The sequence below is a fragment of the Hyla sarda genome, chromosome 12, assembly GCF_029499605.1.
Source record: "Hyla sarda isolate aHylSar1 chromosome 12, aHylSar1.hap1, whole genome shotgun sequence".
Taxonomy (NCBI): Eukaryota; Metazoa; Chordata; class Amphibia; order Anura; family Hylidae; genus Hyla; species Hyla sarda.
In genome coordinates, this window is record NC_079200.1 from 48851048 (window position 1) to 48877966 (window position 26919).

General features: G+C 47.4%; 1 protein-coding gene and 1 pseudogene across 1 annotated transcript; one reads left to right on the forward strand and one right to left on the reverse strand.

Annotated features, from left to right (window-relative positions):
• Nucleotides 1–426: 426 nt before the first annotated feature.
• LOC130296991 (protein kinase C delta type-like) lies at nt 427–14701 on the reverse strand. The gene is made up of 3 exons (XM_056549118.1): nt 13963–14701; nt 2194–3065; nt 427–1049 (listed from the first exon to the last, which is right to left on the reverse strand). The coding sequence occupies exons 1-3, from the start codon at nt 14629–14631 to the stop codon at nt 1025–1027; spliced, it is 1566 nt and encodes a 521-aa protein (XP_056405093.1). The 5' UTR covers nt 14632–14701; the 3' UTR covers nt 427–1024.
• Nucleotides 13661–26193, forward strand: LOC130296994 (trafficking protein particle complex subunit 5-like; annotated as a pseudogene).
• Nucleotides 26194–26919: the final 726 nt, after the last annotated feature.

Below are 26919 nucleotides of genomic sequence, written 5' to 3' on the forward strand. Positions count from 1 at the left end.
CAGCACACCAAAATCAAGTGCAAAGTGCTTTTTATTCCATGAGGTACATGGGATTTTTTTATATATATATATATATATATATATATATATATATATATATACACACACACACATAAACTAAATATTATACCTATTTACGGTTATGTTGATCCAGGAGAAGGCGAAAACCCCCTGTAAGGAATGAGCCAATTGTCCTTATTTTCAGGGGGGGAAATTCCTTCCCGACCCCAAATATGGCGGTCAGAATAAATCCCTGGATCAAAGGCTGGTAACAAACCTGAGTGATAGGTAGGGGGGTAAATTAATTTAAATTATTATTTTATTTAATTATTCATGTGTGCTAGTCTAATTTTTATGGTTGGGACAAATACAATTTTAAGATAATATAATATATATATATATATATATATATATATTATTTTTTTATTATTATTATTATTATTTTTTTAGAATTTGTTGTGTTACTAATAGGGTAATTCATGATATTAATTTGCTAAACCTATTTACGGCTATGTTGATCCAGGGGAAGGCGAAAACCCCCTGTAAGGAATGAGCCAATTGTCCTCAAATCAGGGGAAAAAATTCCTTCCCGACCCCAAATATGGCTGTCAGAATAAATCCCTGGATCGAGCCGATATATGTCCCCTATCTGTGGTATGTGTCTATGTGTGTGCACCTATCCCTATCGTGTAGTGTGTGTGGTGTGTGTGGGTTGTGGTGAGTGTGGTACTTACCCGGCCTGTGCTTGGGTGAGTTCAGGGATAATAGACATCACTCAGCATCCCAGGACCACAACATGCGACTATTGTTCCTGAACTCACCAGATGGAATCTAAGCACAGGCCGCTCCTGGGGCATAGAGGATCTTCGGGCTGCAGTGATGTTGGATACCAGCCCGGGATTGAAGGATGCCAAGTCAATGTTGAGGCGGGAGATGATGTTCTAGGGCAGCCAAGGTAACAGCAGCAGAGACATGAGGCATGGGGTCAAGAGACCGGAGGTTCTGGGCAGTAGCTGCGGGGTCCTCAGAGTCCAGATCTTCTCATCCACCTATGGAGAAGTGAAGAACATGTGAGGAGGATCTTACCGCACAACAATTTAACTCCACCGGGGTTAACAAAACCTCTTTTAATCCATGTGTTCATTATAAAACATAACTTTTATTAAATTTAACTAATATTATGAACCGGTGAAAAAACACGCACTTGAAAACACAACCCTATTTGCGACTGTAACTGCATAGTCCACATGTGTTGCACTGGGAACCACAGTTAGGAACCTGAGGAATAGGTAACAGGTAAGTATTTCGCACGCTAAATTTGTGGTAACCAGTGGAGAGAGAAATATAACACTACTTTTGTGCCACTCTCAAAAGGAGGATGTATATCCAGGGTTGATAACCCCAAATATACATCCTCCTTTTGAGAGTGGCACAATAGTAGTGGTATATTTCTTTCTCCACTGGTTACTACAAATTTAGGGTAAAATACTTAGCTATTACCTATTCCTCAGATTCCTAAATGTGGTTCCCAGTGCAACACATGTGGACTATGCAGTTACAGACGCAAATAGGGTTGTGTTTTTAAGTGTGTGTGTTTTCTCACCGGTTCATAATATTAGTTACATTTAATAAAAGTTATGTTTTATAGTGAACACATGGATTAAAATAGGTTTTGTTAACCTGGTGGGGTTAAATTGTTGTGTGGTTTTGGCACCTCTACATGTGTTCTTAAAGGGGTATTCCGGGCAATAACATCTTATCCCCTATCCAAAGGATAGGGGATAAGATGTCTGATTGCGGGGGGGGGGAGGGGGGGCCGCGATCTCCCTGCAGCAGCCCACATTCTATGCGTAGCTGCGTCTGCAGTTTTGAAAAACGCTTCCAAGACGGGGACGTGACGTCACGCCACGCCCCCTCCATTCATGTCTATGGGAGGGGGCCGTTGTGGTCCTTACGTCCCCTCCCATAGAAATGAATGGAGGGGGTGTGGTGTCACGTCCCGGTCTCGGAAGCTACGTATAGAATGCGGCTCAGCTACGTATAAAATGCGGGCTGCTGCAGGAAGATCGTGGGGGGTCCCAGCGGCAAGCCCACCCACGATCAGACATCTTATCCCCTATCCTTTCGATAGGGGATAAGATGTTTTTGCCTGGAATACCCCTTTAAGGCCTGTTTATAGTAGGAGGATCTTACCGGGCCCAGCTTGGTGACGTATAATTGAATCCGGTCTCATGATGGGGGGTCTCTGTGTCCTCTGGCCACTGCAGATGGTGATTTCGCAGAACTGTCTTATACGGCTTCCATGGTGGCTCTGCTCTCTTCTCCTCCAGCTCCTCCCAGCCAATGGTGGAAAAGAATGGATGCGTCCGGATGTTTCTTTGCACCCCCAGGCGCTTGTCCGGATTCTTGCGTAGCAGTTGAGTGATGAGATGTTCAATAGCAGCATCCAGCCCGGGTGGAAATTTCGGCTCCTTTCTGGTGATGGCTCTGAAAACCTTCTGCTTGCTGTGGCCAATGTAAAATGGGAAGCGTCCTGTTGCCATCCTGCACAACACAATCCCGAGGCTCCACCAGTCAACTGCTGTACAATACTCCTTCCCGAGAAGCACCTCCGGGGCCATGTAGTAGAATGTTCCTGTCACTCCATCGATCCTACTGGAGGCGGTGACTCCATCTTGTGCCAGGCCCAGGTCAATGATGCGGATGTGGCCTTCTGCATCCAACATGATGTTCTCCGGCTTGAGGTCTCTGTGGACGATGTTCTGTCCATGGAGGAACTGGAGCCCACATACCATCTCTGCTGCGTAGAACCTTATGTTGTCGATGTCCAGATAGCCGCACACCCTGATCAAATCCTCCAGACTGCCGCCAGACAGATATTCTGTGATGAAGTAGGCATGCTCCAAAGACTGATGTGCGGCGTAGAGGTGGCATAGAAACGGACAGTCTCGGGCCGCCAGGAGTATCCGCAGCTCTCTCTTGATGGTATCCTTGTTGTCCTCTTTTTTGTTGACGATTTTTATGGCCATGTAGGTGTCTTGACCAGGGACTGATGCCAGGACCACCTAAAGGAAAACAAACAGAAGAGGTTCATTAGAAGACATCAAAAAGTTGATATTGATCAGTGTCTCTCAAGCGCGGTCCTCAAGAGCCCCCAACAGGTCAAGTTTTCAGGATTTCCTTAGTCTTTCACAGGTGATATAATTATGATCAGTAAATAAGACATCACCATAGTCATATCACCTGTGAAAGACTAAAGAAATCATGAATACATGACCTGTTGGGGGGGTCTTGAGAACCGTGCTTGAGAAAAACTGATATAGATGGAAGGGTGGGGGGGACTAAGTGTTGGGTCTGCTGTATAGCACCCAGAGACCATCAGCTTAGGACAACTAAGCTACCGTCTTTATATGTTTGCTATTGGATGCTCTATGGAGATTAAATAAAGTGATATTCCACATATTGCTCGCCAATAAGATACCTGGCAGGTTTGGTGGCGGAACCCTGGCGGAATCCTCTTCGCAAGATGGCGCCGGTCAGTGTGATGACATCAAGGGGCATTCAGTGCGTAATGGTGATGCCGATGTGATGAAATCAAAAGAAATTCAGCTAATAGTGGAGATGTGGTATCAAACCTGCCATTCAGGCGTACAGAAGCAGTAGATACGAAAGTTGCAAAGATATTACACGCACGTTCAGACAGCACTTGGAATCATTTATGCGTTTGCGCAATAATTGGCTGGGGCACAATAAGTACAAAAGTGGTATGTATTGGTGCACATGTTCAGGCTTCCTTACATAGGCAAAATAAATAAAAATAAGGATATGTAATATATAAAGGCAATAGGTTGGAGTTTGCCAATTACACGTACATCCCTATTGATATGAACATTCACCAATTTAATTGGCAGAAAAAGACCCGTGCGCATGCGTAAAGGGGGAAGCGACCAAATGAATATCAGGTATATTCCCTCTGCACCTGTCTATAATGCAGATATATAACAGTAGATTTTATATTTATTACATAAGATAAACAATCTATGAATTGAGGCTTGGAAAATGGAACAGAGGCGACAGCCTACCTTCTCGGGAGGTAGTGGAACAGGGGTTCCTGGAGTCGGCGGCAGCACCAGTCAATCAGTGGGGACTGTTGGTGGGAAAATCAGCTACTCGACGGTGTGGCAGTTTTTCATCAAGCATCCGGAGGAGGTTTACATGGCCATATGCAAGATGTGTCGGCAGAAGGTGAAGCAAGGCCAGGGTCCCAATGTTGGCACCACGGCCCTGCGTACACACATGCTGTGTCACCAAAAAAGCGGCCATGGAGAACGGTGGCTCCGATGTGGTGGTCCAGCCTGCTGCATCATCCAGTGGCACGCCGCTCCTTGTTTCAGCCAGCCAAGGCTCCACCACCTCAGCCAAAGGGAGCTGTGTGTTATACCTATCTTATGTCGCTCCAGATGCTCCTGCTCTTCCTACTTCAACACAGTCATTCCGCCAGCAATCCATTGGCGAAGCCATGTCCAAGAGACAACATTATGCTCCCACTCCAATCCAATGGCGCAGAAGCTGAATGTGCTCCTGTTCAAGTTGCTGGTGCTGCAGTCCCTCCCTTTTCAAGTGGTGGACTCGGCACCTTTCAAAAAACTGATGGCTTGTGCTGAGCCGAGGTGAAGAGTCCCAAGCAGTCATTTCTTTGCGAAGAAGGCAGTACCAGTCCTGCACAATTTTGTGGAAGAGAAGGTGGGCCACAACAGCAACTTGGACAGGGCACACCACTTCCATCTCCACACTCTCAGGCTATTGATGTGACAGTGATTCTAATAGTGACGCCTCTAATCTGCATGTCATACTGAATAACAGTATTATTTCACTAACCCAGCACACACCCTATGCGTGTTACTGTAAGGCAAAGTGTTCTACACCCCTTTTGAGGCTCTCTGTAGGCCAGAAATAGCCATTTTTTTATACAGATTCGCTGCAAGTAAATTCGGCAAATCAACCGAATCAAATTTTTCAAAAATTCACTCAATATATGAATATTCCTGTGCAGAATAGTCCACTTTGTGGTACTGCAGTTTTCTTCAATGGACAAAGATTACCAGATTAGTGTTACAGTCCCTGTGAAATAGGGAAAGTAGAAAAGGCAAAAGAAGGGGATCCCATCAATATAAACAATGGTCCAAAAAATGTATGAAATTATTACCATGGAATTCTTGGGTCCAACATGATAAATAGTCTCAAAAATGGGCAGAAATCCCTACAGAAATGATGGATCCAGAAAGAAAAATAGTATCCTCATTGAGAAAGAGGATGAGAATGCGTCATCCAGAAGCACCAATGGGGGATGTATCCCTACAAATACAGCGGGTCAAGTTCTCCAAGTAAAGATACTTGTGCCAGGATCAGGACATATGGATCCATATGAACACAGAATTCCAACATCTGTTCACAGATGATCCAAAAGGAGGAGAGCCGGACATGGTCAGTCACAGGACAACATCCCGGAGGTATAACAAGTAATTTGTTCTGAATCAGAAGAATTCACTTACATTTTTGGGGAACAAATCTTATTAGTAGTTAAAGGGACATTTTGTTCAGAACGCTCAGAGCCGGAGCCCGTGATCGTGACGTCACTGCCATGTCCCCTTGTGATGTCACGTTATGGCCCCTCAATTCATGTCTATGGGAGGGGGTGTGTCAGTCGACAATCCCCCCTCCCATAGACATGAATGGAGGGGGCATAGCGTGACGTCAAGACCACTGCTGCGAGAAGATTGCAGGGAGCCTCAGCAGCGGGACTCCCGCGATCAGACATCTTATCCCCTATCCTTTGGATAGGAGATAAGACGTCTAGTAGCGGAGTACCCCTTTAATGCACAAATAGAGGGAATTCCAGGGGGTTCACTTACTTTATCTCCAAACTCTATTAATAATTTGAAAAATGAATAGACATGTCTTTGAGTTGGTTGGGATCAGTGTGGTTCTCATCTCCTGATCCAAGTAGGTTTCTGTAAGATTGTAATGAAGCTATAGAGGTCCATGTATGGATACCTAAAAGAGTAAAAGAGCAGCATTGAAGGGAACAAAATTCAATGAGGATACTTCATCTGGATGCACCTTGATGTATCACATGTGGGCCATGTAAGTAAGTGGTGTGGACATCGGTCATATAAAGTAAGTGGTGTGGGGATGGGCCATATAAAGTAAGTGGTGTGGGGATAGGTCATATAAAGTAAGTGGTGTGGGGCAGGGCCGGAATAACATAGGGACTGATGGAGCTGCAGCTCCAGGCCCCTATAGTAAAATAGGCCCAGCTGGCCGCCAAAAAGGCCACTGAGGAGCGGTCCCCCTGCCACTACACTATGCTACATGCTGCAGCAACAGGCCGGGACCTCAGGCGCGGCTTGGGCCCACCGCTGCCAGCACTATCACCAGCAAAGGCGCGGGCTCTTTAAAAATAATTTCTGGGTTGCATGGAAAGGACAGGGGCTTATGGGAGTAGACGAGCACCGCGCGTCTGCACCAAGCCTCTGACGCGTCACAGCCTCTGACCCCTGCAATGCGTGACATGAGCAGCAGCCTTCCCTTATCCTCACACTGCAGCACCGCGAATCTCTAGGAAGGTATGGAGATCGAGGTTCGGATGCTGGGGTGATGTAATATTGATGAGCAGGAGAATGAGGACCGGGACCCAGGGGGAGGGGGGTTTGCAATGATGATGAGGTGGAGGGGTGTGCTGGGGGGGACGGTTGCAATGATGAGGAGACTGAGGATGGGGTGTTGGGGGGGATGCAATGATAATGAGGAGGAGGAGGGGAAGCTAGGGGGCGTGCAATGATGAGGAGACTGAGGATGGGGTGGGGGGGAATGCGATGATGAGGAGGAGGGGATGCTGGGGGGGTGCAATGATGATGAGGAGGAGGAGGGTGGAACGATAAGGAGACTGAGGATGGGGTGTTGGGGTGTTGCAATGATGAGGAGACTGAGGATGGGGTGTTGGGGGGGTTGCAATGATGAGGAAACTGAGGATGGGGTGTTGGGGGGGTTGCAATGATGAGGAGACTGAGGATGGGGTGTTTGGGGGATGCAATGATAATGAGGAGGAGGAGGGGAAGCTGGGGGGAGTGCAATGATCAGTAAACTGAGGATGGGGTGGGGGGAATGCGATGATGAGGAGGAGGGGATGCTGGGGGGGGTGCAATGATGATGAGGAGGAAGAGGGTGGAATGATGAGGAGACTGAGGATGGGGTGTGGGGGGGGCAATGATGAGGAGGAGGAGGGTGGAATGATGAGAAGACTGAGGATGGGGTGTGGGGGGTGCAATGATGATGATGAGGAGGAGGGTGGAATGATGAGGAGACTGAGGATGGGGTGTGGGGGGTGTGCAATGATGATGATGAGGAGTCTGAGGATGAGGTGCGGGGGGAGGGTTGCAATGATGAGACTGAGGATGAGGGGGAATAATATGGAGTGCGGGGGTGAAGAGCCAAGGATGGGTGGGGTGTATGGGGTGATGAGAATAGCGAGGATGTGGCAGAGAGGGCATTGGGTTGATTAGCTAACCAAGCATGGGGTGGGGGGGGTTGATGAAGGGTTTGCGGTGTATGGCAGTTTTATATTCGGGGGGTAAAGTGTGGGGCAGTATTATTTTCAGAGGGTACAGTGTGCGGCAGTATTAGATTCAGAGGGTACAGTGTGTGGCAGTATTATATTCACAGGGTACAGTGTGCGTCAGTATTATATTCAGGAGGTACAGTGTGTGGCAGTATTATATTCAGAGGGTACAGTGTGTGGCAGTATTATATTCAGTGGGTAGAGTGTGCGGCAGTATTATATTCAGAGGGGAAAGTGTGTGGCTGTTATATATGCAGGGGGTACAGTGTGTGGCAGCATTATTTTCAGAGGGTACAATGTGTGGCAGTATTATATTCAGACATACAGTGTGTGGCAGTATTAAATTCAGGGGGTACAGTATGCGGCAGCATTATATTCAGGGGTACAGTGTGTGGCAGTATTATATTCAGGGGTACAGTGTGTGGCATTAATATATTTAGATGGTACATTGTGTGGCAGTATTCTATTCAGGAGGTACAGTATTATATTCGGGGGGTAAAGTGTGGGGCAGTATTATTTTCAGAGGGTACAGTGTGCGGCAGTTTTATGTTCAGGAGGTACAGTGTGTGGCAGTATTATATTCACAGGGTACAGTGTGTGGCAGTATTATATTCAGAGGGTACAGTGTGTGGCAGTATTATATTCAGAGGGTACAGTGTGTGGCTGTATTATATGCAGGGGGTACAGTGTGTGGCAGCATTATTTTCAGAGGGTACAATGTGTGGCAGTATAATGTTCAGATGTACAGTGTGTGGCATTAATATATTTAGAGGGTACAGTGTGTGGCAGTATTATATTCAGGGGTACAGTGTGTGGCATTAATATATTTAGAGGGTACAGTGTGTGGCTGTATTCTATTCAGGAGGTACAGTGTATGGCAGTATTATATTAAGGGGGTACAGTATGTGGCAATAATATATTTAGAGGGTACAGTGCATGGCAGTATTATATTCATGGGGTACAGTGTATGGCAGTGTTATATTCAGCGGGTACAGTGTGTGGCAGTATTATATTCAGGGGTACAGTGTGTGGCATTAATATATTTAGAGGGTACAGTGTGTGGCAGTATTCTATTCAGGAGGTACAGTGTATGGCAGTATTATATTAAGGGGGCTACAGTATGTAGCAATAATATATTTAGAGGGTACAGTGCATGGCAGTAATATATTCAGGGGGTACAGTGTATGGCAGTATTATATTCTGGGGGTAGAGTGTGTGGCAATAATATATTTGGAGGGTACAGTGTGTGGAAATAATATATTTAGAGGGTACAGTTTGTGGCAGTATTATATTAAGGGGTACAGGTTGAAACAGTATTATATTCAGGGGGCAAAGTGTGTTGCAATAAAGTATTTTGAGGGTACAGTGTATGGCAGTATTATATTCAGGGAGCACAGTGTGTTGCAATAATATATTTAGAGGGTACAGTGGTAGGCAGTATTATATTCAGGGGGTACAGTGTGGGGCAATAATATATTTAGAGGGTACAGTGGTAGGCAGTATTATATTCAGGGGGTACAGTGTGTGGCAATAATATATTTAGAGGGTACAGTGTGTGGCAGTATTATATTCAGGGGTACAGGTTGTAACAGTATTATATTCAGGGGGTACAGTGTGTTGCATTAATATATTTAGAGGGTACAGTGGTAGGCAGTATTATATTCAGGGGGTACAGTGTGTTGCAGTAATATATTTAGAGGGTACAGTGGTAGGCAGTATTATATTCAGAGGGTACAGTGTGTGGCAGTATTATATTCAGGGGGTACAGTGTGTGGCATTAATAAATTTAGAGGGTACATTGTGTGGCAGTATTCTATTCAGGAGGTACAGTATTTGGCAGTATTATATTAAGGGGGCTACAGTATGTGGCAATAATATATTTAGAGGGTACAGTGCATGGCAGTAATATATTCAGGGGGTACAGTGTATGGCAGTATTATATTCTGGGGGTAGAGTGTGTGGCAATAATATATTTAGAGGGTACAGTTTGTGGCAGTATTATATTCAGAGGGTACAGTGTGTGGCAGTATTATATTCAGGGGGTACAGTGGGTTGCAATAATATATTTAGAGGGTACAGTGGTAGGAATTATTATATTCAGGGGCACAGTGTGTTGCAATAATATATTTAGATGGTACAGTGGTAGGCAGTATTATATTCAGGGGGTACAGTGTGTGGCAGTATTATATTCAGGGGGTGCAGTGTGTTCCAATAATATATTTAGAGGGTACAGTTTGTGGCAATATTATATTCAGGGGTACAGGTTGTAACAGTATTATATTCAGGGGGCACAGTGTGTTGCAATAATATATTTTGAGGGTACAGTGTATAGCAGTATTATATTCAGGGGCCACAGTGTGTTGCACTAATATATTCAGAGGGTACAGTGTATGGCAGTATTATATTCAGGGGGTACAGTGTGTTACAATAATATATTTAGAGGGTGCAGTGGTAGGCAGTATTATATTCAGGGGGTACAGTGTGTTGCAATAATATATTTAGAGGGTACAGTGGTAGGCAGTATTATATTCAGGGGGTACAGTGTGTGGCAATAATATATTTAGAGGGTACAGTGTGTGGCAGTATTATATTCAGGGGTACAGGTTGTAACAGTATTATATTCAGGGGGCACAGTGTGTTGCAATAATATATTTAGAGGGTACAGTGGTAGGCAGTATTATATTCAGGGGGTACAGTGTGTGGCAGTATTACATTCAGGGGGTACAGTGTGTTGCAATAATATATTTAGAGGGTACAGTGGTAGGCATTATTATATTCAGGGGTACAGTGTGTTGCAATAATATATTTAGAGGGTGCAGTGGTAGACAGTATTATGTTCAGGGGGTACAGTGTGTGGCAATATTATATTCAGGGGGTACAGTGTGTTCCAATAATATATTTAGAGGGTACAGTGGTAAGCAGTATTATATTCAGTGGGTACAGTGTGTGGCAATAATATCTTTAGAGGGTACAGTGCGTGGCAGTTTTATATTCAGGTTGCACGGTATTTGACAGAATTATAATGTGTTATAATGAATATTGGGGGAGATTTATCAAAACCTGTGTAGAGGAAAAGTCGTGCAGTTGCCCATAGCAACCAATCAAATCACTTCTTTCATTTTTCACAGGCCTCTTTAAAAATGAAAGAAGCAGGCTGATTGGTTGCCATGGGCAACTGCACCACTCTTCCTCTGCACAGGTTTTGATAAATCTCCCCCATTGTCTTTATACAGAGATCTGCTGACAATGTGAGGAGCCAATGATGTCCGGGCGTCAGACTCTGCAGAGAAGATGGAGCTGGAGGAATTCCTGGCGTCTGGACCAGATAAAGAAGGAAAGGAAAGACAACAGAGAAGACATCACTCAGGTCACTGATATCATATTGTATTCTCCTGACTGTCCCATCAGCTGAAGTCACTTGTAAGTTCCACAGTGATGATGAGTGACACTGTGCCCCATTCTGTGGCTCTCCAGCTGTTTCAAAACAGCAACTTCCTTAATTCCTGAGTCTCTTCAGACATGATGGGAGTTACAGCTTAGCAACAGCTGGAGAGCCACTTGAACCGAGGGGATTGGTTGGGGTCCCAGCAGTCTTACGTCCACCATAAAAATGGGCTGCTTATTTTAAAATGCGGGCCTATTTTTGGTCCCAGTCCTATTTTTGGGCCATATAAAGTAAGTGGTGTGGGGATAGGTCATATAAAGTAAGTGGTGTGGGGATAGGTCATATAAAGTAAGGGGTGTGGGGAGGGGCCATATAAAGTAAGTGGTGTGGGGAGGGGCCATATAAAGTAAGTGGTGTGGGGATGGGCCATGTAAAGTAAGTGGTGTGGGGAGGGGCCATATAAAGTAAGTGGTGTGGGGAGGGGCCATACAAAGTAAATGGTGTTGGGATCCTACAGGTTTTCCTCAGTCTACCCCCAGGAATATCCAGGCCAGTTAGCTCAATTTCATTGGACTACAAAAGGGTTCAACCAGGGGCAGGGAAAACAAAGGCAAAATATATGTAATAAGTACCATCTGACCTCCAAGTAATGCAGAAAAGAAAGAAAATGTGCAAAAAAAAGCAAATACAACAGAGCATACAGTGATATATGGCAAAAATAGACAATAATGAATAGAGAACCGTAATCCCATAGGGCAGGGGTCGGCAACCCGGTGTGAGGTGAAAAAGGGAGGGGCAAGTTTTCCGAAGCTACAGTGGAGAGGATCGAGGGCAGAGCCATGGGTTTGATTTTTTCACCGCAAGGCTGCAGATAATGAAGCCACGCCCCCTCACGGAGGATTGAGAGCGCGAGAGCGCAGCTCTGCATAATACAAGGAGACAGTGGGAGAGCGGGGACGGACACAGCTCCTCCCTCCCCCTTCTCTGTACACACAGGACCTCATTTTTCACAGGGAGGTTTCATGTTTTCACAGGGGAAAAGCTCCTCCCCTCCCCCAGCTCTGTACACACAGGACCTAAGTTTTCATGGGGAGGTTTCATGTTTGCACAGGGGAAACACAGAGCTGGTGAGGGGAGAGGAGACATACTGCACTGCAGGGGCTGGGGAAGATTTCTATGTGTGAGGAGACATATTACACAGGCTGGGGATGTAAAGACTGCAGGGGAATAAATATCATACTGGGAATGATGGGGGGACAGGAACTGCTGAATAACACATGCTGGGAGTTGTAGTCCCTCTTATGTGTGTGTATGCCAGTGTTTCCCAACCAGGGAATGCTGGTGGTAGTAGTAGTTTTGCAACATCTGGAGGCACCCTGGTTGGGAAACACTGGTGTATGAACTGCAACTCCCTGGAGATTACTGACATAATAGAGGTGTTGGTGAACTACAACTCCCAGGAGACTACTAAGATACAATAGAGGTGTTGGTGAACTACAACTCCCAGGAGACTACTGAGATACAATAGAGGTGTTGGTGAACTACAACTCCCAGGAGACTACTGAGATACAATAGAGGTGTTGGTGAACTACAACTCCCAGGAGACTACTGAGATACAATAGAGGTGTTGGTGAACTACAACTCCCAGGAGACTACTAAGATACAATAGAGATGTTGGTGAACTACAACTTCCAGGAGACTACTCAGATACAATAGAGGTGTTGGTGAACTACAACTCCCAGGAGGCTATTGAGATACAATAGAGGTGTTGGTGAACTACAACTCCCAGGAGACTACTGAGATACAATAGAGGTGTTGGTGAACTACAACTCCCAGGAGACTACTGAGATACAATAGAGGTGTTGGTGAACTACAACTCCCAGAAGGCTACTGAGATACAATAGAGGTGTTGGTGAGCTACAACTCCCAGGAGACTACTAAGATACAATAGAGGTGTTGGTGAACTACAACTCCCAGGAGACTACTGAGATACAATAGAGGTGTTGGTGAACTATAACTCCCAGGAGACTACTAAGATACAATAGAGGTGTTGGTGAACTACAACTCCCAGTAGACTACAGAGGCAGCATGCTGGTGTTATACCACAGACTGAAGACTCCTGAATAACACATGCTGGGAGTTGTAGTCCCTTTTGTGTGTGTATGCCAGTGTATCCCAACCAGGGCATCAGAGGGGAGGGGGGTTTTGCGGCTCCCAGTTTTTTTTTTCTTCGGAAACGGGTCCAAGTGGCTCTTTTTGTCTTAAAGGTTGCAGACCCCTGCCATAGGGGAACTCTTTTGTTGCACTTGCACTTTATTATTGGGTTTATATGAGTCCTATAGACATTACATGTGAAGAGATTTTATTATTCATTACAAGCGATATAATATTAGCACATATGCACTTTTATAAATCAACTTTATATTATTGCGTATTCCCGTGCCCATTATAAAGACCTGTGTAGAGGAAGAGCAGTGCAGTTCCCATAGCAACCAGATGGCTTCTTTCATTTTTCAGAGGCCTTTTGAAAGTGGTTGCTATGGGCAACTACACTGCTCTTCCTCTGCACAGGTCTCAATAAATCTCCCCATGTATGTACCATTTACACCCTGCTCCAGAAGTAAAGACCCCATTGTATCTTCTCCTCTTCTCCCTGCGTCTGGTTTTCTACCATCTTGGGCACCCCGACTTCCATCTACCATCTACCAGAACACAGTACATGGACGCGCCCCAAGGGATCCGTTCACACCTAGTCCCAAGTGTAGGCCCTTCAGGGAGTCTTTTATAGGTCTGCATAAAAACTAAAGCCATCAGGAAAATATACATTGTGGGACTACAAGTACCAGCAAAACCACCTAACAACAACACTGCACCCCCCCCCCTCCCCCAATCTCCCCCTACAACACATATCCAGCCTGAAATGGATAATAACAGAAAACAAGATAGAGCTAGAACTTACTTTGCCAAAGTTGCCCCTACCCAGGAGCTGGTGAAGATGGTAGCTGCTGACCGTTAGTCTGGGGTAGGTGCCCAATGTTCCTTGGCTGCTCCCAGGTGTTGGCTCCTCATCCTCTGATCCTCCATCGCCGTCTCCTCTCCTCCTCTTGACTCCATCCTCGCCTTCCTCTTCCCTCTTCCTCTTGCCTTCACTCTTCCTCTTCTCCTCGCCATCTTCTCCATGTCCAGTGGACGCCATCCCAGGTGTTGGCTCCTCATCCTCTGATCCTCCATCGCCGTCTCCTCTCCTCCTCTTGACTCCTTCCTCGCCTTCCTCTTCCCTCTTCCTCTTGCCTCTGCTCTTCCTTTTCTCCTCCTCGCCATCTTCTCCATGTCCAGTGGACGCCATCCCAGGTGTTGGCTCCTCATCCTCCGATCCTCCATTGTCGTCTCCTCTCCTTCTCTTGACTCCATCCTCGCCTTCCTCTTCCCTCTTCCTCTTCTCCTCCTCGCCATCTTCTCCATGTCCAGTGGACACCATCCCAGGTGTTGGCTCCTCATCCTCTGATCCTCCATCGTCATCTCCTCTCCTCCTCTTGACTCCATCTTCACCTTCTTCTTCCTCCTTCCTCTTGTCTTCTCTCTTCCTCTTCACCTCCTCTCCATCTTCTCCATGTCCAGTAGACGCCATCTCCGCAGTTCTCCTTCAGCCTGTAGACCTCGGTCCAGTCACGTCGGTCGCCAGCAGAAAGTAAACAGCAGTTGGCCGTGTGCAGGTGATGTCATCGGCCATGGACCTCAGGTGGCACATGCCAGGCAGTGGACCTATAAACTTGCTCTACCTTATACAATGTGATGTGAGCATCATAAAAGACATCTAGAGTTTGCCTTAGTTTGGTTGGTACCCTCTGCAGTTTAAAGGACCTTATGATGGACCACAGTGGTCTCCAAACTATGGACCTCTAGATGTTGCAAAATTACAACTCCCAGCAAGGCTTGTTGGGAGTTGTAGTTTTGCAATATCAGGAGGTCCACAGTTAGGAAACAAATGGTGAACTATATGGGTTCAGGCAACTATTATGTTCCTTGGGATACAAGCTCAAGGTGTCAAGGACATTGGGCACCTCCATTGGTAAAGGCTGGAGATGCCCCTAGTGTCCTGGTATAGGTCACATACCCCTGGTCATGGTCTAAAGTGAACAAAGACAATAATAATTCATGGGGGGGGGGTAGTTGGTGGAACTAGAAGTGGTATATATTGGCACAGTGGTAGTATAGTCAGTATACTGTATATAAATCTCTGTATAGTAATCTATTTATATAAAACTCAACGTGTGTGTGTGTGTGTGTGTGTGTGTATGTATGTATGTTCCACAAAAACTTCCAAACGGCTAAAGATATTAACATGAAACTTGGCACACATGTTACTTATATGTCAACAACAAACATAGGATAGGTGATTTAACCCTTACTTACCCCCATTTGCCAGGGGTGGGGTTTATGTTTAAAGTCCTATACAAGTCTATGGGAAATATATGTTACTGCATAACTTCCAAACGGCTGGAGATATTTTGATAATACTTGGTCACATGTTACTTATATGTCCACTTAAAATATAGGATAGTTAATTTAACCCTTAACTACCCCCATTTGTGAGGGTCAGGGGTTTTGTTTAAAGTCCCAGTCAAATCAATGGGAAATTTATGTTCTCTCATAACTTCTGTAGGGCTGGAGATATTTCAATACCTGGTACACATATTACAGGTCGGAATATGAGGACGGATGGGAGGTCGAGATAGGAGGTCAAGATAGGAGGTCAAGATAGGAGGACGGGATAGGAGGACGAGTTAGGAGTTCGGGATAGGAGGTCTAGATAGGAAGACAGGATAGGAGGTTGAGATAAGAGGTCGGAATAGGAGGTCGGGATAAGAGGTGGAGAAAGGAGGACGGGATAGGGAGTTGAGATAGGAGGATGGGATAGGAGGTCGGGATAGGAGGTCGGGATAGGAGGTCGAGATAGGAGGTCGAGATAGGAGGTCAGGATAGGAGGTCGGGATAGGAGGTCGAGATAGGAGGATGGGATGGGAGGTCGAGATAGGAGGTCAAGATAGGAGGACGGGATAGGAGGACAGGATAGGAGGTCGGGATAGGAGGTCGGGATGGGAGGTTGAGAAAGGAGGTTGGGATAGGAGAACGGGATAGGAGGTTAGGATAGGAGGTTGAGATAGGAGGTCGGGATAGGAGGTCGGGATAGGAGGATGGGATAGGAGGTTGGGATAAGAGTTCGGGATAGGAGGTCGGGATATGAGGACGAGATATGAGGTTGGGATATGATGATGGGATAGGAGGTCAGGATATGAGGACAGGATATGGGGTTGGGATATGACAACAATATATGAGGACAGAATATGAAGTCAAAAGCTTCCTCCTTTGTTTATTTTCCTCCCCAACAAGGATTAGGAAGGAAAAACCGGGCAACACCGGGTATTCAGCTAGTACTGTATATAGTAGATAAAACACTCACAGTTTTCTATGTAAGTTTAATTAGCAATGTGTTCCTATTACAACTATTCCTGTAAATCTGCTGCACACTCAGCACCAGATATAATGTATAGCAGTGGTACCCAACTGGCGGATCGTGGTCCAGATCCAGACTGCGACTACCAAACATCCAGACCGCTAGCCAGCTCTCCCCTCATTCACTTGTATCGGTGTCATCAAGACACTCTGTTCCCTGCCCGGCGGCCCAGCGCTTCTTTTGTTATACAGACGGCATGATGATTTAACTGCACAGTTCATAGGGGCATAGTGGCACAGTACATGGGGCATAGGGGCACAGGTCATAGGGGGCATTGTGGTACAGGTCATAGAGGCATAGTTGCATATTTCATGGGGCCATGGTGGCACAATATATGGGGATATAGTGGCACAGTACATGCGGGCATAGGGGCACAGTTCATAGGGGCATAGTGGCACAGTACATGGGGACATAGTGGTACAGTTCATAGGGGCACAAAGGCACATCTTATGGGGGCATAGTGGCACAGTTTTAGGGGGGGTCAAAGTGGCACCAATTATGGGGGAATAGTGGCACAGTACATGGGGCATAGTGGCACAGTACATGGGGCATAGTGGAACAGTACATGGGGGCATAGTGGCACAGTACATGGGGGCATAATGGCACAGTTCATGGGGGCATAGTGGTGCAGTTCATGGGGCATAGTGGTGCAGTTCATAGGGGCATAGTGGCACAGTAAATGGGGGCATAGTGGCACAGTTCATGGGGGCATAGTGGTGCAGTTCATGGGGCATAGTGGTGCAGTTCATAGGGGCATAGTGGCACAGTACATAGGGGCATAGTGGAACAGTACATGGGGGCATAGTGGCACAGTTCATGGAGGCATAGTGGCACAATGGCATATATTGTGGGGAAATAGTTGCACACTAGTGTTGCTCGCGAATATTCGCAATGCGAATTTTATTCGCGAATATTCGCGAATATAGCGCTATATATTCGTAATTCCGAATATTGTTCTATTTTATTTTATTTTTTTTCACAGTACACATCACAGTGATCACCCCTCTCTGCTTCCAGCTTGTGTGGTGTAAAGAAGGCTCTAGTACTACTGTGTGAGTGTCACGATGCCGGCTGGCAGGTAGTGGATCCTCTGTGCCAGAGAGGGATTGGCGTGGACCGTGCTAGTGGACCGGTTCTAAGCCACTACTGGTTTTCACCAGAGCCCGCCGCAAAGCGGGATGGTCTTGCTGCGGCGGTAGTGACCAGGTCGTATCCACTAGCAACGGCTCACCTCTCTGGCTGCTGAAGATAGGCGCGGTACAAGGGAGTAGGCAAAAGCAAGGTCGGACGTAGCAGAAGGTCGGGGCAGGCAGCAAGGATCGTAGTCAGGGGCAACGGCAGAAGGTCTGGAAACACAGGCAAGGAACACACAAGGAACGCTTTCACTGGCACTAAGGCAACAAGATCCGGCAAGGGAGTGCAGGGGAAGTGAGGTGATATAGGGAAGTGCACAGGTGAACACACTAATTGGAACCACTGCGCCAATCAGCGGCGCAGTGGCCCTTTAAATCGCAGAGACCCGGCGCGCGCGCGCCCTAGGGAGCGGGGCCGCGCGCGCCGGGACAGAACAGACGGAGAGCGAGTCAGGTAGGGGAGCCGGGGTGCGCATCGCGAGCGGGCGCTACCCGCATCGCGAATCGCATCCCGGCTGGCAGCGGAATCGCAGCGCCCCGGGTCAGAGGACGTGACCGGAGCGCTGCCGCGGGGAGAGTGAAGCGAGCGCTCCGGGGAGGAGCGGGGACCCGGAGCGCTCGGCGTAACAGTACCCCCCCCCTTGGGTCTCCCCCTCTTCTTAGAGCCTGAGAACCTGAGGAGCAGACTTTTGTCTAGGATGTTGTCCTCAGGTTCCCAGGATCTCTCTTCAGGACCACAACCCTCCCAGTCCACTAAAAAAAATTTTTTCCCTCTGACCTTTTTGGCAGCTAAAATTTCTTTGACCGAGAAGATGTCCGAGGAGCCGGAAACAGGAGTGGGAGGAACAGATTTGGGAGAAAAACGGTTGAGGATGAGTGGTTTGAGAAGAGAGACGTGAAAGGCATTAGGGATACGAAGAGAGGGAGGAAGAAGAAGTTTATAAGAGACAGGATTAATTTGACACAAAATTTTGAAAGGACCAAGGAGAATTTCCGAGGTGCAATTGGGGAGGACCAAAAGTTCAATCCTCTCATGATGAGATCCGATGCTCATAAGAAGGGGCTCCGTGCGGAAACGTATGGTACAGTCCAATCTTTCATTATTTACACAATTGATGTAGAGGGGTCTGGCGAGACTGGTCACCGGGATGTTGAACCTGTTGACGAGAGAGGCCAAAATAAAATTTCCTGCAGATCCAGAGTCCAAGAAGGCCACTGTAGAGAAGGAGAAGGCAGAGGCAGACATCCGCACAGGCACAGTAAGACGTGGAGAAGCAGAGTAGACATCAAGGACTGTCTCACCTTTGTGCGGAGTCAGCGTACGTCTTTCCAGGCGGGGAGGACGGATAGGACAATCTCTCAGGAAGTGTTCGGTACTAGCACAGTACAGGCAGAGGTTCTCCATACGGCGTCGTGTCCTCTCTTGAGGTGTCAGGCGAGACCGGTCGACCTGCATAGTCTCCACGGCGGGAGGCACAGGAACAGATTGCAGGGGACCAGAGGAGAGAGGAGCCGAGGAGAAGAAACGCCTCGTGCGAACAGAGTCCATATCTTGGCGGAGTTCCTGACGCCTTTCGGAAAAACGCATGTCAATGCGAGTGGCTAGGTGAATAAGTTCATGTAGATTAGCAGGAATTTCTCGTGCGGCCAGAACATCTTTAATGTTGCTGGATAGGCCTTTTTTGAAGGTCGCGCAGAGGGCCTCATTATTCCAGGACAATTCTGAAGCAAGAGTACGGAATTGTACGGCATACTCGCCAACGGAAGAATTACCCTGGACCAGGTTCAACAGGGCAGTCTCAGCAGAAGAGGCTCGGGCAGGTTCCTCAAAGACACTTCGGACTTCCGAGAAGAAGGAGTGTACAGAGGCAGTGACGGGGTCATTGCGGTCCCAGAGCGGTGTGGCCCATGACAGGGCTTTTCCGGACAGAAGGCTGACTACGAAAGCCACCTTAGACCTTTCAGTGGGAAACAGGTCCGACATCATCTCCAGATGCAGGGAACATTGGGAAAGAAAGCCACGGCAAAACTTAGAGTCCCCATCAAATTTATCCGGCAAGGATAAGCGTATCCCAGGAGCGGCCACTCGCTGCGGAGGAGGTGCAGGAGCTGGCGGAGTAGATGACTGCTGAAGCTGTGGTAGTAACTGTTGTAGCATAATGGTCAGTTGAGACAGCTGTTGGCCTTGTTGCGCTATCTGTTGTGACTGCTGGGCGACCACCGTGGTGAGGTCAGCGACAACTGGCAGAGGAACTTCAGCGGGATCCATGGCCGGATCTACTGTCACGATGCCGGCTGGCAGGTAGTGGATCCTCTGTGCCAGAGAGGGATTGGCGTGGACCGTGCTAGTGGACCGGTTCTAAGCCACTACTGGTTTTCACCAGAGCCCGCCGCAAAGCGGGATGGTCTTGCTGCGGCGGTAGTGACCAGGTCGTATCCACTAGCAACGGCTCACCTCTCTGGCTGCTGAAGATAGGCGCGGTACAAGGGAGTAGGCAAAAGCAAGGTCGGACGTAGCAGAAGGTCGGGGCAGGCAGCAAGGATCGTAGTCAGGGGCAACGGCAGAAGGTCTGGAAACACAGGCAAGGAACACACAAGGAACGCTTTCACTGGCACTAAGGCAACAAGATCCGGCAAGGGAGTGCAGGGGAAGTGAGGTGATATAGGGAAGTGCACAGGTGAACACACTAATTGGAACCACTGCGCCAATCAGCGGCGCAGTGGCCCTTTAAATCGCAGAGACCCGGCGCGCGCGCGCCCTAGGGAGCGGGGCCGCGCGCGCCGGGACAGAACAGACGGAGAGCGAGTCAGGTAGGGGAGCCGGGGTGCGCATCGCGAGCGGGCGCTACCCGCATCGCGAATCGCATCCCGGCTGGCAGCGGAATCGCAGCGCCCCGGGTCAGAGGACGTGACCGGAGCGCTGCCGCGGGGAGAGTGAAGCGAGCGCTCCGGGGAGGAGCGGGGACCCGGAGCGCTCGGCGTAACAGTGAGATTGGTGTGCGAATTTTCGCATATGCGAACATTTGCATATGCTATTATTCGCATATGCGAATTGTTGCTTATGCTAATTTTTGTATATGCAAATTTTCGCATATGGTAATTTTCGCACACGCGAATGTTCGCATATGCGAAAATAAAACGAAAATATTACGAATATGCGAATATTCGCGAATATATGACGAATGTTCGTCCATATATTCGCGAATATTCGCGAATTCGAATATGGCCTATGCCGCTCAACACTATTGCACACTTCATGGGGGCATAGTGGCGTAGTGTATGGGAACATAGTGGCATAGTTTTAGGGGGTAATAGTGGCACAGTTTATGGGGGAATAGTGGCACAGTATGTGGGGGAATAGTGGCACAGTACATGGGGGAATAGTGGCACAGTAAATGGGGGCATAGTGGCACAGTACATGGGGGCATAGTTGCACAGTTCATGGGGGCATAGTGGTGCAGTTCATGGGGGCATAGTGGCACGTGGGGGAATAGGGGCACAATACATGGGGGAATAGTGGCACAGTAAATGGGGGCATAGTGGCACAGTACATGGGGGCATAGCTGCACAGTTCATGGGGGCATAGTGGCTCAGTGGATGGGAACATAGTGGCACAGTTTTAGGGGGTCATAGTGACAAAGTTTATGGGGGAATAGTGGCACAGTACATGGGGAAATAGTGGCACAGTACATGGGGGAATAGTGGCACAGTAAATGGGGACATAGTGGCACAGTACATGGGGGCATAGTGGTGCAGTTCATGGGGGCATAGTGGTGCAGTTCATGGGGGCATAGTGGCACAGTACATGGGGGCATAGTGGCATAGTACATTGGGGGCATATTGGCACAGTTCATGGGGGCATAGTGGTGCAGTTCATGGGGGCATAGTGGCACAGTACATATGGGTCAGAGTGGCACAGTACATGGGGGCATAATGGCACAGTATAAGGGGCATAGTGGCACAGTACATGGGGGCATAGTGATACAGGTCATGGAGCCACAATGGCACATCTCATGGGGGCATAGTGGCACAGTTTATGGGGACAAAGTGGCACAGTACATGGGGACATAATGGTACAGTTTATGGGAGAACAATGGCATATCTGGTGGGGACATAGTGGCACAGTACATGGGGCAAAAACTACACCCCTCACAGACTTAACAAGGTGGCAGTGAGCTTTTACACCCCACTGGCGTTTCATTTTCACGGACCACTGTTCCAAAAATCTTTCAGACACCAGTGGGGTGTAAATACTCACTGCACCCCTTCTTAAATTCTGTGAGGGGTGTAGTTTCCGAAATGGGGGTCACATGTGGGGGGGGGGCACTGTTCTAGCACCATGGGGGCTTTGTAAACGCACGTAGCCTTCAATTCCAGCCAAATTCTCTCTCCTAAAGTTCAATTGCTCTCCTTCCCTTCTGAACTCTGTAGTGCAAACGCAGAGCACTTTATATCCACATATTGGGTATGGTTTTACAAATTTTGGGGGGCTTTTTTACTATTACCCCTCGTGAAAATGAAAGCTTTGGGGTAACACCAGCATTTTAGTGACATTTATTTTTTTAATTTTCATTTCCAACTTTAATGAATATTTTTCAAACACCTGTGGGGTGTTAAGGCTCACTATACCCCTTGTCATGATCCATGAGGGGTGTAGTTTTTAAAATGGGGTCACATATGGGTGTTTCTTTTCTTGTAACCAGCAGCCACCCCTCTGCAAATCACTAGTTTAGGCCTCAAATGTACATGGTTCGCTCTAACTCCTGAGCCCTGTAGTTCGCCCGCAGAACACTTTACATCCACATATGGGGTATTTCCGAACTCGGGAGAAATTGCATTACAAATTTTGGGTGTCTTTTTTCCCTTTTATCTCTTATTAAAATGAAAAGTATGGGGCAACACCAGCATGTCAGTGTAGAAAATTAAATCGTGTGGCAGTAAACGGAATACCCAAGGGAGTTCAGGTACGCCCTTGGTCCTTAAGTACTAGGGAGCAAGGGCATACTTTTACGCCCTTAGTCCCCAACAGGTTAAAGGGGTACTCCAATGGAAAACATTGTTTTTTTTAATCAACTGGTGCCGGAAAGTTAAACTGGTTTGTAAATGACTTCAATTTGAAAACCTTAATTCTTCCAGTACTTATCAGCTGCTGTATTCTCCACAGGAAGTTTTTTCTTTTTGAATTTCCTTATTGTCTGACCACAGTGCTCTCTGCTGACACCTCTGTCCATTTTAGGAACTGTCCAGAGTAGGAACAAATCCACATAGCAAATATCTCCTGCTCTGGACAGTACCTGACATGGACAGAGGTGTCCACAGAGAGCCAGACAGTGGCCAGACAGAAAAGAAATTCAAAAAGAAAAGAACTTCCTGTGGAGCATACACCAGGCGATAAGTACTGAAAGCTTCAAGATTTTTAAACAGAAGTAATTTACAAATCTGTTTAACTTTCTGGCACCAATTGATTTAAAAAAAAAAAAAACCTTCAGTGGAGTACCCCTTTAAAATAAAAATAAAAGCACTTACCTCAAAATCCCCAATTGTTGCTGTACTACCCATTTTAACAGAAGGTAATACCCACTGGCTGCAGGGGCCCACCTCAGTCACTAGTGGGGTGAACGTGCATTTACTTGTGTTGAAACTTGATCAGAAAGTGAAGATCAGCGGACACTCAGAGATTGTTGAAACTGCAGTGGATCAGTGAGATGAGTACTGCTTTTTTTTTTTTTTTTTTGTTACCCAGTCTGCAACCCCTATCATGATCCAAACTTGATTGCACCATATACAGAGAAGCAATGACAGAGAGTAGGTAGAATACAGAACAAAGCCCAGGGTAGGGACCTAATTACAAAAGGCTATAATTGGCCAAACAGGCCTATATTGATCTGTGTGAGGCTATGTTCGCATGGTGAAATTTCCTTTCGGAATTCTGCTGAAGAATTCCACTGTAAATTCAGCTGAAATTTACTGCCCATTTACTTCTGCTGTCCCATTTTGCAGAATTCCATGGCAGAATCCCATTGAACTCAATGGGGCTTTGAATTTCAGCATAGTAACATAGTTCATAAGGTTAAAAAAATACCTGAGTCCATCAAGTTCAATCTATAACCCTAATGAGTCCCTACTGAGTTGATCCAAAGGAAGGAAAAAAAAACTCATACTAGAGGTAAAAATTCCTTCCCGACTCCAGATATGGCATCAGAATAAATATCTGGATCAACGTTCTGTCCCTATAAATCTAGTATCCATAACCTGTAATGTTATTACTTTCCAAAAATGCATCCAGACCCCTTTTGAACTCTTTTTTTCACCATGACCACCTCCTCCAGGAGAGAATTCCACAGTCTCGCTGCTCTTACAGTAAAGAACCCCCGTCTGTGCTGGTGTAGAAACCTTCTTTCCTCTAAACGTAGCAGATGCCCCCTTGTTATAGATACAGTCCTGGGTATAAATAGATCATGGGAGAGATCTCTGTACGGTCCCCTTGTATATTTATACATAGTTATTAGGTCGCCCCTAAGCCTTCTTTTTTCTAAACTAAATACAGTGACCCCCCCGACCTACGATGGCCCCGACATACGATAATTTCAACATGCGATGGCCTCTCAGAGGCCATCGCATGTTGAGGGCAGCATCAACATATGATGCTTTTGCATGTCGGGGCCATCGCATAAACAGCTATCCGGCAGCACTGACTGCTTCATCTGCTGCCGGATAGCCATTTACGGTGCCCCGTGTGCTCCGGTGATGGTCTCCTACCTATCCTCGGGGCTCCGGAGTGTCATCTTCACTATCCCCTCCATCGCCGGCGCTCTCCATCGTCGTCATCACTTTGCGCGCACGCTGTCCTGTCATCCAATAGGAGCGGCGTGCGTGCGTAGTGACGGCGATGGAGAGCGGAGAGCGAGGATCCCGGGGAAGCAGAGACGTCCAGAGCGTCGGGGACACCACGGAATGCTGCAACAGCGATGGAGGGCGACATCCAGGGCAGCGGTGACGAGTCCGGAGCGGCGGGGACAGGTGAGTACAGCTTGCTATACTTTACATTGCACGGATCCCTCAACATACAATGGTTTCAACAAAGGATGGTTCTTTTGGAAAGGATTGCCATCGTATGTTGAGGGACCACTGTAACCCCAATTCTAATAATCTTTAATAAGCAGAATTGACAACACAGATTTCCGACAAAATTCCACCATAATTCTGACGGAAACAAAATGAGTGCAAAATTGCGGATATCCCGCCGTGCGAACAAAGCCTAATAGGGTGAGCAATCAGCCGGAAAATGTTCACTCGATTGTTCATTAGCTGACCATTTCTTTTTCACAGTTTGAAAAACCATTGTTTCTCAGCTCCACATTCCCCTGTGCGATAGGGGATGTGCAGCCAACAACTGCTGGAAGCAAAGGGCTGCGAAAAAAATCCAATGTACGTTCATGACACCATATGGGGGTGTACAAGAGAAAGGGGCTTCTATATACATATTGGGGATGTATAAGAGGGGGCTCCTATCTTCATACATTCATGGGGTATACAAAAAATATCTTATCCTAGCCCTGGTGGCCTGGAGGTGAGCGGCGATGCTTTTGCATCACTGCTTATTCTGTACATGTAAAGTACCACTCGCTGTACGGGAGCAGGAGATCTGTCCTTCAACAGGAGCCCTGTAAAAAGTCTCACGGCAGCCGCCAGTCAAGCCACAATCTATTGCAGGGTTTCCCATTACTGTTCCTCCAGCTGTTGCAAAACTACAACGTCCAGCAGCCTTCGGCTGTCCGGGCATTCTGGGAGTTGTAGTTTTGCAACAGCTGGAGGCACACTGAATGGGAAACACTGCCCTAGTCTATTGTAAATTCTGTTAGAACTAAGCATATTGGACAGTCACCTTTAAAACATTGTATCTCTCCCTCAGGTCATGGATTTGCGCTTCAGCCAAGGGAAGCCTACTATTCCAGAACGTTCTCTGGCCCAGCCCAAGACAGAAGTGAGCTTTAGTGCGTTCGCGTTCCAGTACTGACAAAAACACGTCTATTCCATCTCCGAGCGCCAGCTAAACTCTCTGAGTTGGGCCTACAAGTGAAATGTCGCATCCTGGACAAGCTGGTGATGAGAGAAAAGAACGGTAAATGGGAGACCAAGGTTATCAGCGCCCTCCTCTTCATCAAGGTGTTGGCCTAGAAGGCTCTGTTCGGTAAGGAAGCCGACAAGCAGGAGCAGACGTACGACGACGAGAAAACCTACTACAACATCGAGAAGGACCCGCTGATCAACTCCTACATCTCCGTCCCCAAGTAGAACACCACATTGAACTGTGCTTCCTTCACAGCCAGCACTGTGGAAACCCTGATGACCTGCAGCGGCTTTCCGGCAAAAGTGATGGCTCATTGGCACAAAGGAACCACCCTGATGATCAAATTTGACGAGTCCATCATAGCGCGGGACAAAGCACTGGACGGGCGCTAACTGCACGTTTCCTCTGTTCATCTGCATTATAAGTTATTGACATAAACGTGACACCGTTTATGTTCATTCCTTGTATAGTTTTCTGTGTCTTTAGGTGAAATTAAAGAACTTAACTTTTTGAGTTTTTTTCTTCCTTTTTTTTTTTCTTTTTCTTAAGTATAACAAAATATGGCAAAAGTAATTGTCACAAACCGGCAGGACTGGTAGTGGATCCTCTGGACCAGAGAGGCGATGGCGCGGGTTGTACCAGAGGACCGGTTCTAAGTGGTTACTGGTTTTCACCAGAGCCCGCCGCAAGGGATGGTCTTGCTGCGGCGGTAACCACCAGGTCGTATCCTCCAGTAGCAACTCAACCTCTCTGGCAGCTGATATGGCGTGGTACACAGGGAGCAGGCAGGAGCTTGGTCGGACGTAGCAGAAGTCAGGGCAGGCGGCAAGGGTTCACAGGCGAGTAGGCTGGCAACGGGTTCGGCAACAGGCAAGGCAATAAACACAATAGGAATGCTTTCTCAGAGGCACTAGGGCACAAAGATCCGGCAAAGGTAGGAAGGGGCAGGTGCCTTTTATTGGGAAGGCAGGGGAAGTGAGGAACCAGCGCACCAATTACCGGTGCACTGGCCCTTTAAATTTACTGAAGGCGGCGCGCGCGGCAGAGATGGACCCCGCAAGGAGCGGGAAGTCAGGTAAGTGGAACTGGGAGCCAGCCGTCACGGCAGCCGCGTCCCCGACACAAGGGAACCCGGGCTCCCGGTCAGTGTGACTGACCGGGAGATGCCGGGATCCAGGGGCAGAAGGCCGAGGGGGC